This window comes from Pteronotus mesoamericanus, unplaced genomic scaffold (assembly GCF_021234165.1).
Source record: "Pteronotus mesoamericanus isolate MK-2021 breed Mesoamerican mustached bat unplaced genomic scaffold, CSHL_Meso_final scaffold_408, whole genome shotgun sequence".
NCBI classification, from domain to species: domain Eukaryota; kingdom Metazoa; phylum Chordata; class Mammalia; order Chiroptera; family Mormoopidae; genus Pteronotus; species Pteronotus mesoamericanus.
In genome coordinates, this window is record NW_026555315.1 from 6569565 (window position 1) to 6587215 (window position 17651).

Genomic DNA, 17651 nt, shown 5'->3' on the forward strand with positions numbered 1-17651 from the left:
AATAACTAGAGAGGAGGGTAGAACCAACTTCTCAGACATCCTCAGGCATCCTTTTCCATCCTCCAGTTTGGTCTTTGACATTTGCCTGAAGGTTGTACTGGAGTTATCCATATATGCAGAATTGAATTTTTGAGGCAGGTTTCAGAAGTTCAGATTAGCCTTCTCCACTGACTAGGGAGGTTAGGACAAGTTCAGCTGAGTAGCTTACAAGAGCAGCTGTCATTTTCTCAAATTCTTTTGCACAGAGTACTCTAAAGCTCCCACATTTTCCTTCAGGAATATTCTTTTTGCTCACTGCAGACCCAGGGCTTTTTAACACTTCACAAAGAGTCAGTGAATGTGTCAAATAGAATATGACTTCAGACTAGTGTTTACAATTCCCTTCTGAATGTTTGCTCTTGGAAAAAAAAATGTGTAAGCCAATGTTAACTCCTTGGTGCTGTATCGAAAGATCACACTGCTTCAAAAGACCAAGAGTTTCCTGTGGCATCTCAACCATTTGAATGAATTTTAATAATTGAACTGCCTCTATAAAAAAGGAAGAAAAGAAAAAGTTTAATCCAGAGGATTTGTGAGAGCTACAGCATTGATCTGTCTAAACCTAGCATTTGCTTTTTTCAACAAGAAATCGAATGAGGTTGTCAGCTTTCCAACACTCAAAGACAGCTGGCAGAAATTGGCCAAAGATTGAATCTTTGCTCGCTAGACCACAGATTTTGTCCCACTTGCAAAGTATGACTTGCAGTTTGATCAGCAGACCCCACTGTGTTCAGGTCCTGAATTTGACATTTTCTTTATTTTAAAAATTACTTTTCGTCCTAACATCAGTGATTTATACTTTATGTGAGAAAGAACAGTAAAGTGGAATTCTATTCCAGTGATCTGTCAAATGTGAAAAAATTATTTTAAAAACCAAAAACCCACACACACGAGAGTACCTCATTACTAGGTGCAAGTACTATCTTTACTCTAGCCAACTTTTCTATCACGCTGTTGTGAATATTTGTTGTCAGCTGTCCTGCATGTAAGTGGCCGGGGGGGCCACGTGTAGTGTATGACCTGATGTTTGACTAAATATAACCAGTTTGGTGGTGGGGTTTTTGTTGTTTTTTTTTTAAATCTTCACTCAATGTTATGTTGTCTATTAATTTGAAAGAGGGAGGGAGGGAGAAATATTGATTGGTTCCTGCCCATAGGTGCCCCGACAGGGGATTGAACCCACAACCTAGGTGTGTGCCCTGACCAGGGACTGAACCACAGCCTTTTGGTGAACAGGATGGTGCTCCAACCTGCGGAGCAGCCTGGCCAAGGGTGTAGCCCGTTCTTGACTCTGAAGATAAACTCTTGGGTTGTGTTTTTGTTTTTGTTTTTTTTAATTTCTTGGAATCACTGTGTGGTTTCTCTATTTTTGAAGTCATTAGGATAAAATATATTTATTTGCACTTCCCCAAGCGAAGGATTTTTTAATTTATAAGAAGTTTGTATTTTTATAAGTCCTGGATGAAGTGAACATTTAAAAATACTAATCGAACGAGCACCTGCTGTATGCCTGTGTAGCATATTTTCATACTATCTCATTTAATCCTTATAACAGTTAATGTAAAGTAGGCATAGCCCCATTTTGCTAATGAAGAATGAGGCTCAGAGAGTTTGAGAGATGTGTCCAGGATTGCACTGCTAGTATACGTTAAAGGTGTGACTGGGTCCCTGGTTCTTTACTCCTAGTCTGGTGTAATTGTTACCATGTTCAGATATACTGGGTCTATTTTTAAGACCTAAACCAGTCTGGAACTCCCTGACTTTTTCCCTCCAAACTGAAATCTGAAGGGACTTGTCTCCTAAGAGCCTTTTTTATGTTATAGGGTAGCCCTGGAAAAGTTTTCCTTACTCAAAGAATTACGCAGTTCAGCCAGCTCTCTCAAAGTTTGGGAAATGCTTTGCCCTAGCTTGATATCCAGGCCCTAGTATTAAAAAGGGAACAAACTGAAATTGCTAATGTGTAAGTATGGTCTTCTGTGCAACTCAGTTGAAATGTTTGGCAGGGAGCACTTCAGTGAAAGGCTACAGTGGACTTGAGGATCATTTGTCATTACAGCCCCCTGTTAATACAGGGAATTCAGAGCCTTCTGCCCTGAGAGCAATATGCTAGTCAAGTGTTTCAGTGTAGAAGTGTTGATGAAAATTCATCTTTCTCACAAACTTCACCAAAGAAGATAAATGCAATAAATACAGTAGAACGCCAGTGCCTGTTAAAGCAGAATTCAGAAAGTTGTATAGTTCAAGGTAAAATAATTTGAGTTACTTAAAACCAAATATTTGTATAATTCTTAAAAACTGGACTGTATTTGTCTCCTAAGAGTAAAATGTACACTGTTTTTCGTGATGATAAATGTGCTCATAGTCCCTCCAAGGGGAACAAACAAGTAAAGGAAGCAAGATTCTTACTCAGGTTCTGAAATCATCAGAGGTTATCACTGCTGCATCCTAGTGCAATCAAAAAGAGGCTTCTGCTCTGCACTGTAAAGCCAGAGGGCAGTGTTGCTGCTTTTCCACCAGCAGCCGCGTTTCTGGGACTGCTGCATGATGTCATAGCAGAAGGAGTATTAAAAACACGAAGAAAACTATTTCAAGTTAGACATTTAATGTAATGTTTAGGGCAAAAGAAAATTGATCATACATTGTCTCCAGTGAACCATCTGCCAGAATAAGGCCAGCTCAGTCCAGCTTTGAGGGCCCTGAGTCGGTCTTGACCATCATAATTTCCTTTGATTCACTGATTTGTTACGATCTTTCTGCATCATAAGATGCGTTTCACTCTTGAAGTACCCACCACCTCTATTTCATTTAGCTGCAGAAGGAAGCTTCTCAATGGGAGGCTTTCTTCCCTTTCCCTGCAGGGGTTTTTAAACCTTTCAGCAAGTTTGACAATCTCATGATTGTCTTGAACCCTTTTCCCAGAAAAATGTACATGTAACATGAGTCTATACATAATTTTATGGGGTTTGTGGACCCCAAGTTAAGGAACCCCTGTGCTAGAGATTTGAGTAGAGCAATTGCCCTAAGGAAACGCTGGGCAGGTGGAGATGGACTGGGTTTTCTATCCATGGTGACAGGAGGGAACAGTATTATGATTTCTTACTATTTTGATTTTGGGGGCAGAAGTTAATTCCCAGGGCCTCCCTGCATTTTCAAGAGTAGGACTATTCAAGAACTGCTGCTATCAGCACAGTTTAGGAGATAGAATAGCGGCTGTATGGGGAATATGTGCAAGGTAACCACTCAGCCCCCAAGGAGTTAATTGAGCTCTTCAACCAGAAGCTTTAGGTTTGATTTGCAGTGAGAGGGCATTTCTAGTTTTAATTTGACCCTCATAGAAAGATGGACAGCTCCTGTTCCTTTTGTTGGCATAGGGAGCCACCTATATTGGATAATTAGGGTAAGTCCTTGGGATGCCCCAAACAGCTGTTTCCTCCACAAATCCAATATCCCCTACATCTAAACATCTTAACGCCAAGAGCTGCCCCAGGATGTTGTCCAATCATAGCTTGGGCTAAGCAGTAGGTTTACTAAGAGCCTCTTCCAGGCATCCAGGAACTCCTTCCTGCATCAAGGGGAAGGTTGGGGGTGGGAGGGGGAACATTACTAAAAACCCGCTTGTAGGAATGAAATGAGGCTCTCATGTGTCTAACACATGAGCTGCTGAATGAGATTTACATTTTTATTAACACTTTCAAATGGCTATTGAGAAGCAGAATTAAATTTAAAGCTTCTGATTGTAGTCACTTTCTGTTCTCCAAACACCCAACATTGGTTTATTTCTCCAACATCAGGAAAGAAAACCAAGGCACTAGAAAGCAAGCACACTTAAGTTTGAAGCTATTTAAATCTTTATATTTTGCCTGAACTGTATATTGTAGCACGCTAAAATCCATTCAAGGAGAAAATCGGCAAATTTCAGTCTTCCATTAAAAATTTTTTTCCAAACAAATTTAATGATTTCTTTACCCCCTCCCCAATGCAATCGCATAAATCAGTACTATATTTTATTAGCCCTAGAAATCACACTTAAACTAGATAACATTTACAAATATTAAATTTATTATAACTAGAATGAATTTAATGGTTCTCAGATTTGGCCACATTATAGCTCTGTTTAAGGAGAGGATTTTCAACAGAAAAGGCATTATAACTTGGTCAAATTACTCACACATTAAAAAAAATCTAAAAGGAAAAGTAAAGCATCCCTCAGTTTCACATAATTAAAGAACAGGAGAAAGTACGCAAGCTACATCATAGCTAAATTTACCAAACCAACCAAAGCCGGGAGATTTTTTCTGATTACGTGTCATAATAAAAAGGTCCACTGTCTTATATACACATGTATATAATGTTACATTCCATCACTGTAAAAAGTCCCCTTTGCCCCCTCCCCCCCAAAAAGTTTCAGTCTAGTCTCCAAACTTGGACAGCGGTCCTCGCTCCTGCTGCCGGTGCAGTTCGTTCTCTGTCAGCAACTGGAGATTCTCGGCGCGCAGTCGGTCCAGCTCCAGCTCCAGCTCCCGCACACGCGCCTCGTCGCCGCCCAGCCGCTTACTCTCCAGCCGCAGCCGGTTATTCTCGTCCTCCATCCGCGAGAGGCACTTCTCCAGCTCCAGGTACTCCCTGATGAGCTCCTGCTTGCTCATATTCTGCAGGCTCTCCGCGTGGTACCGCTCATAAGTCTCCGAGAAGTCCCGCTGGAGAAACTCGCTGCCGTCTCCTCCCATCCCGTCGCTGCCCCCGTCCTCCTCGCCCGCCTCTTCCATAAACTCTTCATCGCTGGTGTCATCAGATTTGGCGGCGGCCCGCTTGGGGTAGAAGCCGGTTTTGAGATCTGGCTCCTCCTGGTCGTGATCATCCATGAGGAACTGCGTGGTGTTATAGGGCGCAACTGGCTGGCCCTTGGCGAACATCTCGGCTCGAATCCTCGAAGCTCGCAGACTCTGTTTCTCGTCAAACTTTCTCTTCTCCTCCCAGGTCAGCTTGTAGTACGGTTTCCAGTGCCGCTTCTTCTTGGAGGGGCGTCTCCTATGTTTCTTCTTGCCTAGCTGTCTCTGCTGCTGTTTCCACGACTCCTCGCCCACAGCGGCAGGAGACCCCAACTTGTTGGTCTCGGAGTCATGACAAGGCTGGGCGAGCTGTTCGGCCTCAGGCTTCGGTTCCCCTCCTGCTGCCGGCGGGGGTGCTCCGCCAGGGGACAACTCATCTCCATTCTGACCACTTTGGTCCGCTCCCAGGCAGCTAGCTTCTGGACAGACCTGGGTCTGCAGAGGCGGCGAGTGGGGTTCCAGGCTCCCTTCCCCCTCCTGCCCTGGATGGCCATCTGACTGGGGGAACGCTCTCGATTGCCACCTACTGTCCTCCTCTGGCACCCGCTCCTCAGCGCCTGGGGGGCGATCGGGGTTCCGCTCTTCTTGGACAGCATCAGCACCTGTACAGTTGCTGGTTTGAGGCTGGTGCTGATATTCCGACAAGAGTGGCTCGGCCATGGCTAACAGTCCTCTTCTTGAAGTTTGAAGAATTTTGGCTGTAAGTCCTTGAGGAAAAAGAGGTTTTTCTTTTCTTTTAAAAATGTCCGACAGAGTCCACTTCGGTAATTCCCGCAGTGATGTCTTTAGCCAGTCCTGTCAGCAAACTCCCAATGCAACTTGGGGGAGCTTAAGTCAGTAAAGGGTTAAGCGCCACAACGCGACCAGCTAGCAGGTCCAGAGGGGTGCAGCAGCAGGAACAGTACGTAGTGTGCGGAGAGGGTCGGCCTCAAGCCTCCCCGCAGAGCGCCCCCACGAACAGTGGAATTGGTGGGCTAGAAGATGAGGTTAAGTCCAATGGGTTAAACCCAGCCCCGAAGGGGTTAAAACTACCCGATGACGCTGCCGCCGAGGGGCCGGATCCACAAAGGGTTAAATCCCCTGCCGCAGAGCCCACAAGGGGTTAAGGTCCCAGAGCCACCTCCTCCCACTTCCACGGGTGTCGCTCCAACCCGAGCTTCCAGTTCCTTAGGCCGGGCCGGAGCCTTATCCGAGGACAGACAAACTCATCTCCCCTTTGGCTCGATGCTCTGCTCAGCTCAGCTCAGTTCTCCGCCTCCTCCTCTCCTCCCTCCCTCCCCCTTCCGACAGCTCCTCTTCCGCCTCCTCCCCCAACTTCCCCTCCCAACCTGTCTCTCCACCTGCCAACTTCCAACTGCTGCTTCCCAGCCCTCTGCGCCGCTTTTATATAGACGCTTGTGCGCCCCGCCTCCGCGCATGCGTAACGGGGTCCCCATTGCAGGAAGCTGGGACTCGTAGTTCCCAGCTTTCGGGCCCGCGGTCCTCACGCGCCTTGCGACGTAGCCAATCCCAGAACGCGTAGGGGGCGTCTTCCAGGCCACCTCCCTTCATCCCTTATCCCTCGTTTGAGAAACGTGAGCGACAATTGGTCGAGAATCACACGTATCACGGAGGAAGGAATGCCAATCACAGAGAAGATGAGGCGGGTTCTGGACCATACCATTCTGTTTCAGGAATACGAGAAGATTCCATGGTCCATGAAGGTACACAGAGGATATTTCCATGAAAAGGTGCGTCCTAAATCCTGATATCGTTTTCTGTTCCGAATGGAAGGATTCTGAAGGTCATAAACATTTGTTAACTAAAGCAAAAAATGGTTTATTCCTAAAAAGTAGTCCCTAAAGTGTTAAAAAAAATAATTAAATAAATCTAATAAAGAGAGATGTTGGCTCAGGGATGGTAACTCTCGATTCTTAATATTACAGAAATGGTTTCAAAGTGTGTGGCTAGTGCCTGGGGCTGACGTTTGCGGACGGATATTTTAATACATTTTGTAAAAAAAACCCAACAAAAAACGAAAAGCGCATGAAGAAGTAAACAAATGAGGAATAAAAAGTGCCGCCTTAAAGGGACAGTGTGACTACGTTAGTACAGTAGTCTCGAACTAGGCCTCAGAAGATGAGAAAGCAGGTTCGAGTCCTGAGTGACGTCCACCTTCAGACTGGCCTCTAGGTCTACGCGCGAAAATGACCGAGTCCGAGCCTCAGTGTAGCCTTTCAGGGCCGCTGCCGCCCCGGGGACCAGTGCAAAATGGTGGGCTGAGGCTGAGCCTCTCTCCTGGGCTGGGAACCGGGAGACGCGGGGTGTGCGTCCGGAGCTCCCTGGAAACCCTGGGCAGGAAGGCGTCACCCTGGGGCCTCAGCTTCCACCGAAGAAAATGGCCTCTTGGGGATGACTTGGTCTGTTCACTTCCAAGCCCACCTGGAGCATTTCCTGAGATGGACGGGGAAGTCCACGCCACCTAATGAACTTTGATGTTGGGAAGGGGTTTGAAATTAATAATAAATTTAAATAATCGATCCTGAATTTAAATAACAGAGAGAGGCAGAGAAAGGGATATCACCCTCAGAGGCTCTTCCTCATCACTGGGCATCAGCAGGAGGGAAGCAGAGCCAGAGAGGAAGGAGGAGGCCTTGCCCAGAAACGAGGGCAGGGGATTTTGGCCCAGGACTGTGGGGTAGACTCATGGGGAAAGGGGAGAAAACTTGGTCTCCTTGAGAACATTTTTTAGATTCTAAGCATCTGCCCAAAGGACAGGGCTTAGGAGTAGCCCAAACCCTTGGCCCTAATAATTTAGGCCTAAAATCCGGTTTAATCTTAACTTCTCCCTTTTACCACATACCTAGTGACCCATTCTTACTATTCCTTCCTTAATAGCAATGGCTGACATTCCAACCACATTCCACACTGTTTGTGCTTTTACCACAAAAGTATTTGATCCTACCACAGCCCAGTGCGTAAGGATAGGAATTACTGTCTCCATTTTAGAGATAAGAAATCTCTAAGATTCAGAGAAGTGAAGTGACTCATCCAAGGTCACATGACAATTCTGGCTAGTGTGGGGTCTTTGTGACCTCCCTGCCATTTTCCTTTCTGTCACAAACAAAATTACCTTCTTTCTCAAGAACTCTGTATTTAGTTCCTTCACATTCCTAGCAGTTTCAGCCTAAGTCAGGCCCTTACTTCTTCATTTAGCAAAGATTTGTTAGGAGGGTATGATGATGAATAAACATCACCCTTGCTGCTCGTGGACTGTGTGGAGAGGCCATCGAACCAGTCAGCCAAAATGGCAGGTGACGAAAATCTGGCAGAGTTTGTGAGCCAAGCTGCTTAGGAGTTGGGAATTGCATTCAGGTTTCAAGGGGAAGTGACTTACCGGCTGTCTCTGACGGCTGAATCATTTTCAGGCAAAGTGGTACGAAGGAAGGGCATTTTATGAAGAGCAAGCATCACGTTCAAAGAAAGGACTTGTCTGGGAATTCAAGAGTGCTTCTGTGAGAAAGTGGCGATGGGTGCCCCAATGGAGATGGCAAGCAGGAGTGCCTCTGGGGTACAGCCAGATGTTTTGAAACTGACCATCCCAGCCTGTTTTTCCCTGAGCTTCCAAGAACTCAAGTCGATCTGAAGAGCCCGCTTTCTGTGCTGCTTCATCAGTCACCCAAGTTTCCTTAGGAGCAAGAGCTGCCCCTCACCCTGGGAGGCAGACCTCCAATTTGTTACCACATTTTCAGACTCCAGAGGCCTAGTGTGTGTTCTCAGTCAGGGGCTTTGGAAGGTAAAGCTGTGCCCAGCCTGTTTACTGGACAGGGCTCAGCTATATGGGCTTATTTGTCACACTGGGGAGGGGAGCCCAGGCTACTAGGCTGTGGAATTCTGGAATTCCATCAAACAGGAGCTCAGGCATCTTACCATTAGCTGCGTTTTACCCTTTGCAAGGTATTTCGAATGCCCTCATCATTCCGACCACAGGACTGCCTTACGATAGGGATCATCCTTATTTTGTAAACAAGATAACTCAGGGCCAGAGTCTTGCCAACGTCATACAACCAGTGTGTGCAAGTGGTGGAGCCGGCTTCCAGCCCCAGACTGGATCCCCAGCACCAGTGTGGTCCCTCTCTCACGGCCTTGCTGTTGCTTATAACGCAGGGCCAACTGTGAGCCACGGGGCCATGTGTCTGTTGTGAGGGTAACTGCCTTGAGAAAAGGACTAAGGACAAAGAGTGATGGTGGCTTCCAGTGGGGCAAGTGATGGCCAGGCCTGGGAGAGTTGGCAAGGACAGGAGTTGACCCAGGTAACTCAGGAGTTTAAAGATCTCCAAGGAGGGGCCTTCAGAACTGCCTCTTGCTCACGCAGGCGTAGGAAGGCCCTGGGGCTTGGGGGGGTGGCAGTTACAGGGGCTCAAGGCTGCTACAGCCCTCCACGGGTAGAGACCCTGGCCAGTGGCCTCTGAGAAGCGCCAATACGGCCTAGACAGCAGGGTTGGTGCCGATCAAAGGAAGCCAAGGTTGCCAGGCACTGAGGATTCCGTGCCCAGGCAGCCATCAGACAGCATCACCCAAAGGTCTGTGCCCACGCCGGCGCTCTGCCCATCCCTGCGGGGGCTCCCTGCTCCCATGCGTGAGGGCCGGGAGAGAGAAAAGGTTCCCACTTGGTCTTGGCCTTCAAGAAGGTTCCCTGGGAAAGGCCCAGTACGGGGTGGATGGGAAGGGGGCACCGGGAGCGAGCAACTGAAGGGTAAGCGAGCAATGTGTACTTCTGGGGCCAGGATGTCTGGACCCCAACCCTAAGCTCAACGCAGGGAGCGGGGAGCAGAGAGCAGACGTCCTTCCGGTGCTGACGGAGCTCGGCCTGGGCCCGTAGGGCCCCCGACAGGGAGGAGCGAGGTAGGGCTGAGCCCTTGGCCCAGACCCTGAGGCGGGTGTGGCCATGTCCCTCCCCTCCAACGCCCCAGCCCCACCCCTCTCGTAACACCCCCGCTCCCTTCCGCTTCCGCCTTTCCTTAAGACCCCGGATTCTGTGTTCCCCAAACTTCGCCACGGAGGACAGTCTTCCTCCCTTGGAAACACCAGCCAGCAGCCTCTTGTGCTGTCCGAAAGGACGTGGGTGGTGGGAAGCAGGCAAGAGGCTGTGCCTCATGCGCTCCAAACTCGATTTCTGTTTCACTTCGTTGACGGCAGAAAATTAAGGTTTTATTTTATTTAGTGAAACATTCATTTGTAACTGAATCTTCAGCGAAGACGTCCTGAGTGTTTGTGGGGAAAGAGGCTAGCAAACGGAGGAGCGCACGCCCCTCCCCCGGGGCCTGTTCACTCTGCCTTCCGCCAGCTTGTCGGGGCCTCCTGGCCTCCCTCCCAAAGCCTCCCAGCCAACCAATCCCAGGACCCGGCCCAAGTCCCAACTTGCCCAAGAGCTAAACCTCCACAGGGAGAGGCTTGGGGAGGAGAAGAGTCAGGTGACCTAGGGGGTGGGGAGGGCAGAGGCTGAGACACGGCAGCCCCGCCCCTGAGTCACGGGCCCTCCCAGAACCTAGGAAGTGGACCGCAGAAGCAACCTTCCGGGGAAACCTGGGATGGGTTGGGGTCGGGGGAGGGTTGGGAGAAGCCGCCCTGTGATGTTGCCGGGAAAGGTGGGGTCTTATTTGTCCCCTCCCCCAACAGAGGAGGGGTGCCAAGGCAAACACTGATTGGTAGTGGTGGTGTGGGGGCGGGGATTAATGCTGGTTCCTAAACCCTGGAAAGGCTCTCAGGGCACGGCAGAACGGGACTCGTAGCCTCCCCCGTTGGCTGCAGAGACTCCTTCATTGAGAGTCACCTCTTCTGGGTCCGAAACTGTCTGACGAGCCACTGGACAATGAAGGGCCACAGGAGGAAGAAGAGCAGCGTAGGACCCGAGATCCTGAGGGGCCAAGGACGAGCACGGGATGGGGGCGTCTGCTGTCAAGAGGGAGGGAGGGAGAGAGTCAGGGGCCAGCCCACACCTGAGCACCGACTGGCCCCTCCTTAGGGACCTGATTGCAGATCTCAGTGGGAGCTTCTACTTCCTCAAGATTGCGGGGACTGGGTCAGAGAAGCCCCGCATTATCTGTACCACTAGAAGGGGAGGGATCCTGGGCTTCCTAGTGTGTTCCTGACAGATTAGCTCCAACTCATTCCTATGTCCTCCTTCCAGGACAATCAATCCCAGGTGCCAAGAGGGCTGGAGATGCAGGGGCTGCTGGGCAGAGGGACTGACTGCTGGGCTGCTTCCTCTGGGCCACAAAGCAATGACCCTGCTGGAGTGGCCTTAAGACCCCATATTGTGAAGGATGTGACACATATTTCAAATGAGGGCCCGAATGCTCAGATTTTAGTCTCTAAATATTCTTTGCTAAAAAGACCCAGGGCTCCTTGGAGAAGTGGTTGATTCCAGGTCTGAAGAAGGAAAGGCAGAGGTGAACGTGGGACACCTTGTCCCAGAAAGCAAGGAAGCTTTTAAAGATTAATGAGGTCATGATAGGACCCGACTTGAAAGGGTCTCGCCACTGACCAAAGTTGTAATAATCGGAGCATGGAAAAGAGTCATGTGTGCAGTTGATTGAAATACTGAATTTTTTAAATCCAGGAGTCCACAATCATACTCAAAAAAAGAGGAAGTCGGAAATTTGTCACCACTGAGTTGTTAAATCAACTCCTTGCTTTAAAAAGAGGTAATTAAAGAGAATTAAGCACTTATTCTGCCTCTTCAGAAGGCACTGCATTTCAGGGAAATCCTGGATAATCAAGGAAACTACAGAAAAATAACAGCCAATAAATTTTAAAGGAATAAAATAATTGGAAGGTAAACTTTTTTGGCAACCACTAAATAAATATTGATTTAGACAAGGATCATCTATCAACTGTTGTCCACACCCATGTGACAAACGGTGTGAACAGGAAACCAGCCATTCCCTGGCTCGAAGAGAAAAACATGACTTCACAATGGTGAGATTGGACTGTCATCCCATTATCCATGTGGGTGATCCATGTTAGAATCATTAATGGCAGTACATCCAGATACGCTTCCCCTGGGGTGAAGGACTTCACCTCTGATGAAACCTGGTCACGTAGACTAGCCACGAGGATGTAGACAGACCCCCCCGCCCCCCCAAAAAATGGAACATTGCTACAGGACCACTGGCTGAGTCTCATTAGCAAGTCAATAGCAAGGAAAGTGGACTGGTCTTGATGAGAAGGGTCTTAAGAGGTCAAAGGAACCAGAACCTGCACGTGTTCCTGGGCTGGACAGACGGAGCAGCTGGGAAAGGAGAGATTTGAGTTTGGATTGGCTGTTTGATGACATGAAGGACTTATTGTGTGATAAAATAAGGTAGTAAAATGTTCTTATTTTTAGACATGCAGACCCAAGTATTTCAGGGTGGAAATCTTTAAAATGTTCAGCATATACAATTAGTAAAAGGTAAAGAAAGTAAAAAAAGCTGGGGGAGGGATGCTGAAATGTTAGCCACCATGGATGTGTGGAGATTCCTGCCGCCCTGGTTGACACTCACTGCGCCAGGGGTAATCGGAGTCACCCAAGTGACCCCCCTTCAAGCAACTCAGCCCTCACCCGCCCCACCACCCCAGGCTTCTCAAGAGCACAGCCACTCAGAGTTAATAGTGGGTGCTAGTTTTGGAGGGAGACAGACCTAGGCCCTATCACTTAATAATATTAATACAGTTCCACCACTCAATGTTAATAATAATACTAATAACAACCAGGAACCGCATTCCAGGACGTCTGTGTGTGTGTGTTGGGCACTGGCGAGGCACCTATATGCATTATCTCTTCTAACCGTCACAGCGCTCTGTGAGGTTCTTCCAGGCTGTGCGCCACCAGGAAGGTTACTCAGCCTCTCAGAGCCTTAGTGTTCTCATCTGAAAAAGGGAAGTGAACATCTATTTCATAGGGTTGTTTTGTGAGTTAAGTGAGATAATGCAACTAATGGCGTTTGACACACAGCTGGGACCCCAGAAATGGGAGAAGCTGAGGTCTGAGGGGCAAGCAGATCTTGGAGTTGAGGGCATGGAGTAGGGGATGCAAGGGCTGAATTGTTTGGTGGGGAACCCTAAATCTGGGAACAGAAGTCCTAACTGAAGAACAACAGGGACCCCCAGCCCCAATGCAAAGAGCAGACACATCCTGCTGGAATTAGTTCTGCTCACTGTCTCCTCAGGCAAAGGGACGTAAGGGCAAGAGAAAAGGGCCCTTCCCTCCCTCCCTTCCGGGAGGAAGCACTTCAGATCCCCTGGATTACCTGCTTGAGAGTCACACCATTCTCTGGAGGAGGCCAGAGCGTGGGCAGGTGGAGATGTGGGGACAAAGAAGTGGCTGGATGAAGAGCCAGGAGAGAGACGTTCAGAGTTCTGCCCCAAACTTGCCCTGGGTCTTGTGCGGGGGGAGGGCTCACCTGCTTGCGGGGGCCAGGCATACTCTCCAGGCTTTGCAGTCTCCCCTGGACATCCCGCATGCTCTCCTGCAGTGCTCGAACTGTCCCCACCAGCCACGTGTCCAATTCCTGGGGCCCTGGCAGGCTGCCTTTCAACCCCTCTGTGGGGAACAGATGCATATGGAAGAGGACTCAGGAGGTAACTCGGCTTGGGGCAGGTTGGTGGCAGGCTGGGGCAGGTCCAAGAAAGAGTAAGAGCAGGGCGCCATTCCTTGGACTAAGTGTGACTTTTGTCAAGTCCAGCCACATGGCTGAGTAACAGGCTACCAAGGGTAGTTGTGCGACTTTAGGAAAGTCGGTAACTTTTCTGAGCCTCATTTTGTCATCTGAAGATTAAAAGACGATGTCATCTCCCTCACAGGGCTGCTGGCTCAAAAGAGTATTTATGAAAAGTGCCCTTTATGGGACATGGCACACCAGAAATTATAGAAGGGGATAGGGCGAAAGTCATTGTTGCCCTGTGAGAGTCCCAAATGGGGGGTGCCCAGAGAAAGAGGATGACTCCCAAAGCCACGTAGCTGTAACTATGTGGGGGACTAGCACTTCCTGCCCCGGCTGCCCTTAGTGCCTGATGGCTCCTGATTGAGGGCCCTCAGGGACAGGAGGCTGGGCGAGGACTTTGCCCATCCAGGCCGGCGTCTGGCTGTTTGGCAACCCTTGCCAGGCAGAGGCTGCTCTCTCCAGTGCCCCGGGCTGGACTTTCATCTGTACCCCAAGAGGGCAGCCAGGGGAAGGTCTGGGGCACTGGAACCATGGGGAAGGGCAGAAGGAGGTTAAGGGTCAGCAGTGGCTCACCTTTCTCTGTTGGGGGCACAGGGCTGCTTCTGCTGTCAGGCTCTCCTCCAGGGGCGCCCTTCTGCTCCGCCCAGACCTGCTGAGATGAGTTACGAGGTCAAGGGGAACAGCGAGAGCTGCCAGGGCACAGAAGGGTGGGAAGGGGAGGCTAGCTTACCAGCTCAGGCTCCAGCTGCTCCAGGGAATCACAGAAAACCTCGGAGTCCAGGTCCCTGGGTGGCTGACACTCTAGGGAGGGGGTAGGTAGGTTAGTAACAAGAGGAAAGCTACGGAGGGCGGGGAGCAGTGCAGTGCGGGGCGGAGGGAATACAGACTCTGCTGCAAGAGGCACAGATGGGTCCCAGAGAGCGAGGCCCTGGAAGAGGAATCCCAGAACCTTCCCCCCGGCTTCCCCTGGAGCACAGGAGGTCTCTGTCTGTGGGCATGAGGTATAATGGGCACAGCCTGGCATCCAGCCTTTTCCCCTTCACCTACCTGGAGGCCTCCCCAACCCTGGCCTGCGTTTGGCCCTCTGCCCCTCCTTCCCAGCCACTGACCTGGGCTTGCAGGTGCTGGTTCCTTGGGGAAGCAGGGAGGCTCCGGGGCAGCCCCAGCATCTCCATTCATTACCTGCTCTTTGCAACCTGCACAGACATAGTAAACAGGGATGCAGCTGGGAAGAGGCTGGCACCTCCCAGTGAGATCAGACCTCTGTTTCCCACTAGCCATGGACTCTGTCTGAGGGCCCTCCCCGCTTCAGGGCCCGTGGCTGGGTTCCTTACTGGGACATCACCTGAAGCCCTCTGTCCCCAGGCCTCCCTCCAGCTCAGCAGTCCCCTCGGCCTGAACCTACTACAGTTCACTCAGCACCTGCAGAGCTCCCATCCTGGGGGCCTGACCTGTGACCCTTCTTAGGAAGGTTTCTGGGGGCCTCGGCATGTCAGGGATCAGCCGGTACAGGGGCTCAAAGTAACCAAAAATGTCGTCTGCCACCTCACCCAGTGGCACTGTATCAATCACCTGTAGGGAATAAAGTTTACTGGGGGAGCAGCTGGTCCCTTCCGCTCCTGCCCTCCTATCCCTTTGAGCTGGGCCCCCTCCACCCTGCTCCTGCCATCATATCCTCCGCTTTGTGCCCGGAGACCAGAGACAGGGTTGAGGGGACAGCGTGAAGGTGGTAATTCCGACCCGGTGTCCATGTGCAGGAAACATAATAGGGGGCAGCATTGGAAGGACGAGGGGCAGGCCACCTGGCCGGGAGCTAGGGACAGAGAGGAGCCCACAGCCCATTCCTCCCTACCTTCTGTGCCACCACCTTCATCTCAGTGATGTAGGCGGACATGGCCTCCTCCCTGCTCATCTTGCCCAGGCTGTTCCAGGCATCCCTGGGGACAGAGAGCTATGAGAAGCTGGTTGACAGCTGAGACTTGTTTGCCCGGCCGGTGGGGAGCTCACCACTTATATTGTCCAATGGGGTTCCAGAACCCAGGCCGGGGAGCCTGGCAGGGCCCCATGGTAGCCTGCTTGTAGTAGCTGTAGAATCGAAGCATCTCTTCGTAGGAGGGGCGGTAATAGCCTGGGCAGGAAGTTGGGAAGTGGAGGGCAGAGCATCACCCCCAGCTCCAAGAGGATGGAGGTGGGGGGAGGACCACCCTAGGACAGGGCAGAGATGGTGAGGGGTCTACCAGGGGCAGGAGGCAAGGGGACCCACCAAGTGGCCCAGGCAGAGACTTGTCTGTAAAAAGTGAAGGGAACAGAGCCTCCTGGAAGGCAGACCCCAGCCACCTTGACCCCCAAATGCAGGCCCCTGTGCCCTCACCATCACTGTTCTTAGGCAGGTTCTGAATGACTCTCACTGCGGCCTGAAACTGTTCCTGGCAATCCGGTTCTGGAATTTTTTTCTCGGTACCCATACCCAACTGCTCCGAGCACTGAGGCAACTCTGCAAGAACAAGCCTCTATGTGAGCAGGCCTCCGGGGGCCACCCAGGCACGCAGCTCCGAAGCCACTGATCCACTTTCCAGAGAGGCAAACTAAGCTCTCGAGAGGCCTGAGATACCCGGGGAGGTCAGAAGCTGTGGCTGAAGAGGCTCCTTTTTCTACCCCAAGGCAGCGTTGGTGCGGCTGGAGCGGGTGGTGAGGACCTCGGTGGGTGGAGAGGCAGGTGGTAAGGGGTCGCGGTGCCCCCCTAAATGCTCATCTCCAACTCCTGGACGGGCAAATGGGCAAGCCAAGAGGAGTGAGGCGGGCGAACAGTCCTCCCACCCTGGCCTCCGCACCCCGGCCCGACAGCCCGGCACTCACCCCGCAGAGCCCCCTGCCCGTAATCTGGGTCCTTTCTCGCCACTAGCCGAAGGCTTCCTACTGACCTCCCGGCCCTGTGTGGCCAGGATGGGGACGCGGGGCGAGGGGGAATTTAAGCCAATGAGAGAGCCCGTTTTAGATTGGGCTTTTATACCCCCAGCCACTCAGCGAGGCCTTTTCAAGATTATGCAAATAGTTAGCTGTGCCCCTCCCAATCAGGCGGGGCGAATCCTTCCCCGGCTCTGCTAGAGGCGGGCGGAAGCGCCTCCTGGTGGACAAAGTGAGGTAACACGGAGTACTCGCGCCCCCTGGTGGAATCACGTCTGTCAGCCGAACCCAGGTCTTTTCAGACACCAGTCGCTGTGGATAAAACAGGGAGCCTGCCCTGGCGTCTGGAGTTCCGGAGGAGGAGTATCGGAGCTGACTTTGGGAAGGCTTAAGCCAGGAGAAGAAGGAGGGAGGTCCTTCTGGAGGAAGGAATTGCAGGATCAAAAGTGTAGAAGCGAAGACTTGACATTCAGAAGGAAAATCCAGAGAGGGATGGGGACCCAAACCAGCGTGTGGAATCACTGGGTCGAGGGTGTCTGAGAATGGGGTAGAGCCTGGGGCAAATCTTTGGGGAATCTACGTCCTGATGCCACGCTCTTGGCCGCTGCGGAGTGGCAGCGGGCGACCAGATCTTCGCCGCCGACCCAGGGCACTTGTGACAGACAACTCACACGTGCGCGCACACGCAGTCACCTGTCCATCCCATCCTTCCTGAACAAACACGCATGCGGTTTTTATATATGGTAAGTGTACACTAGACACTATCACTAGAACCCGCACTCGACGCTCAACCACGGGTTGATGTTACAGACATCTACGCAGCGTGCAGCGGCTGTCCCGGGACGGTCACGCGCCCGGCGAGGGTGCCAACCCCTCCAAGCCTGGAACCCCAAAACCCAGTTCTGCCAGCGACTGTAGGGTCCAGACCAGTCAACCTCGCGAGACTCCTACAACCAAGGGGTCGGCATCTGGCCGGCGCTGAGAGGCTGGCAACTTGCCGGGCGTGGAGAGGGTTAATCCCATGAGGTCACAGCAAGAGCCTTCCTGCGCCCCCACCCATCACTTCCCGCTCCTCTACTCTTACGGTTCGGGCTGCGCTGCTGCCCGGCTCTGCTCTCAGGGCCCTATCCGCTTTCCGGGAGCCACTACCCTTGGCCCGGGACGAGCCGCCCTGCAGACCCCGTCTTCTCCC

At 51.2% G+C, this 17651-nt stretch overlaps 2 protein-coding genes across 2 annotated transcripts in view; both read right to left on the bottom strand.

Annotated features, from left to right (window-relative positions):
• ACBD4 (acyl-CoA binding domain containing 4) overlaps positions 1–16506 on the bottom strand; it is a 114847-nt gene extending 98341 nt beyond the window's left edge. The window contains exons 1-10 of the mRNA XM_054592972.1: positions 16412–16506; positions 15927–16049; positions 15563–15683; positions 15408–15492; positions 15007–15127; positions 14665–14751; positions 14286–14356; positions 14129–14207; positions 13295–13434; positions 10042–10802 (exon numbers count right to left, since the gene is read on the bottom strand). Of these exons, the coding sequence (XP_054448947.1) occupies positions 10677–10802; positions 13295–13434; positions 14129–14207; positions 14286–14356; positions 14665–14751; positions 15007–15127; positions 15408–15492; positions 15563–15683; positions 15927–16020 (924 nt within the window). The 5' untranslated portion in view covers positions 16021–16049; positions 16412–16506 and the 3' untranslated portion in view covers positions 10042–10676. The remainder of the gene's footprint in view (positions 1–10041; positions 10803–13294; positions 13435–14128; positions 14208–14285; positions 14357–14664; positions 14752–15006; positions 15128–15407; positions 15493–15562; positions 15684–15926; positions 16050–16411) is intronic.
• HEXIM1 (HEXIM P-TEFb complex subunit 1) lies at positions 3903–6514 on the bottom strand. The gene has a single exon (XM_054592971.1). It carries the CDS (start codon positions 5526–5528, stop codon positions 4449–4451), a length of 1080 nt encoding a protein of 359 aa, XP_054448946.1. The 5' UTR covers positions 5529–6514; the 3' UTR covers positions 3903–4448.
• Positions 16507–17651: the final 1145 nt, after the last annotated feature.

Coding starts and splice junctions, on each gene's coding strand:
- HEXIM1 (XM_054592971.1), bottom strand. CDS start 5,528: ATGGCCGAGCCACTCTTGTCGGAATATCAGCACCAGCCTCAAACCAGC.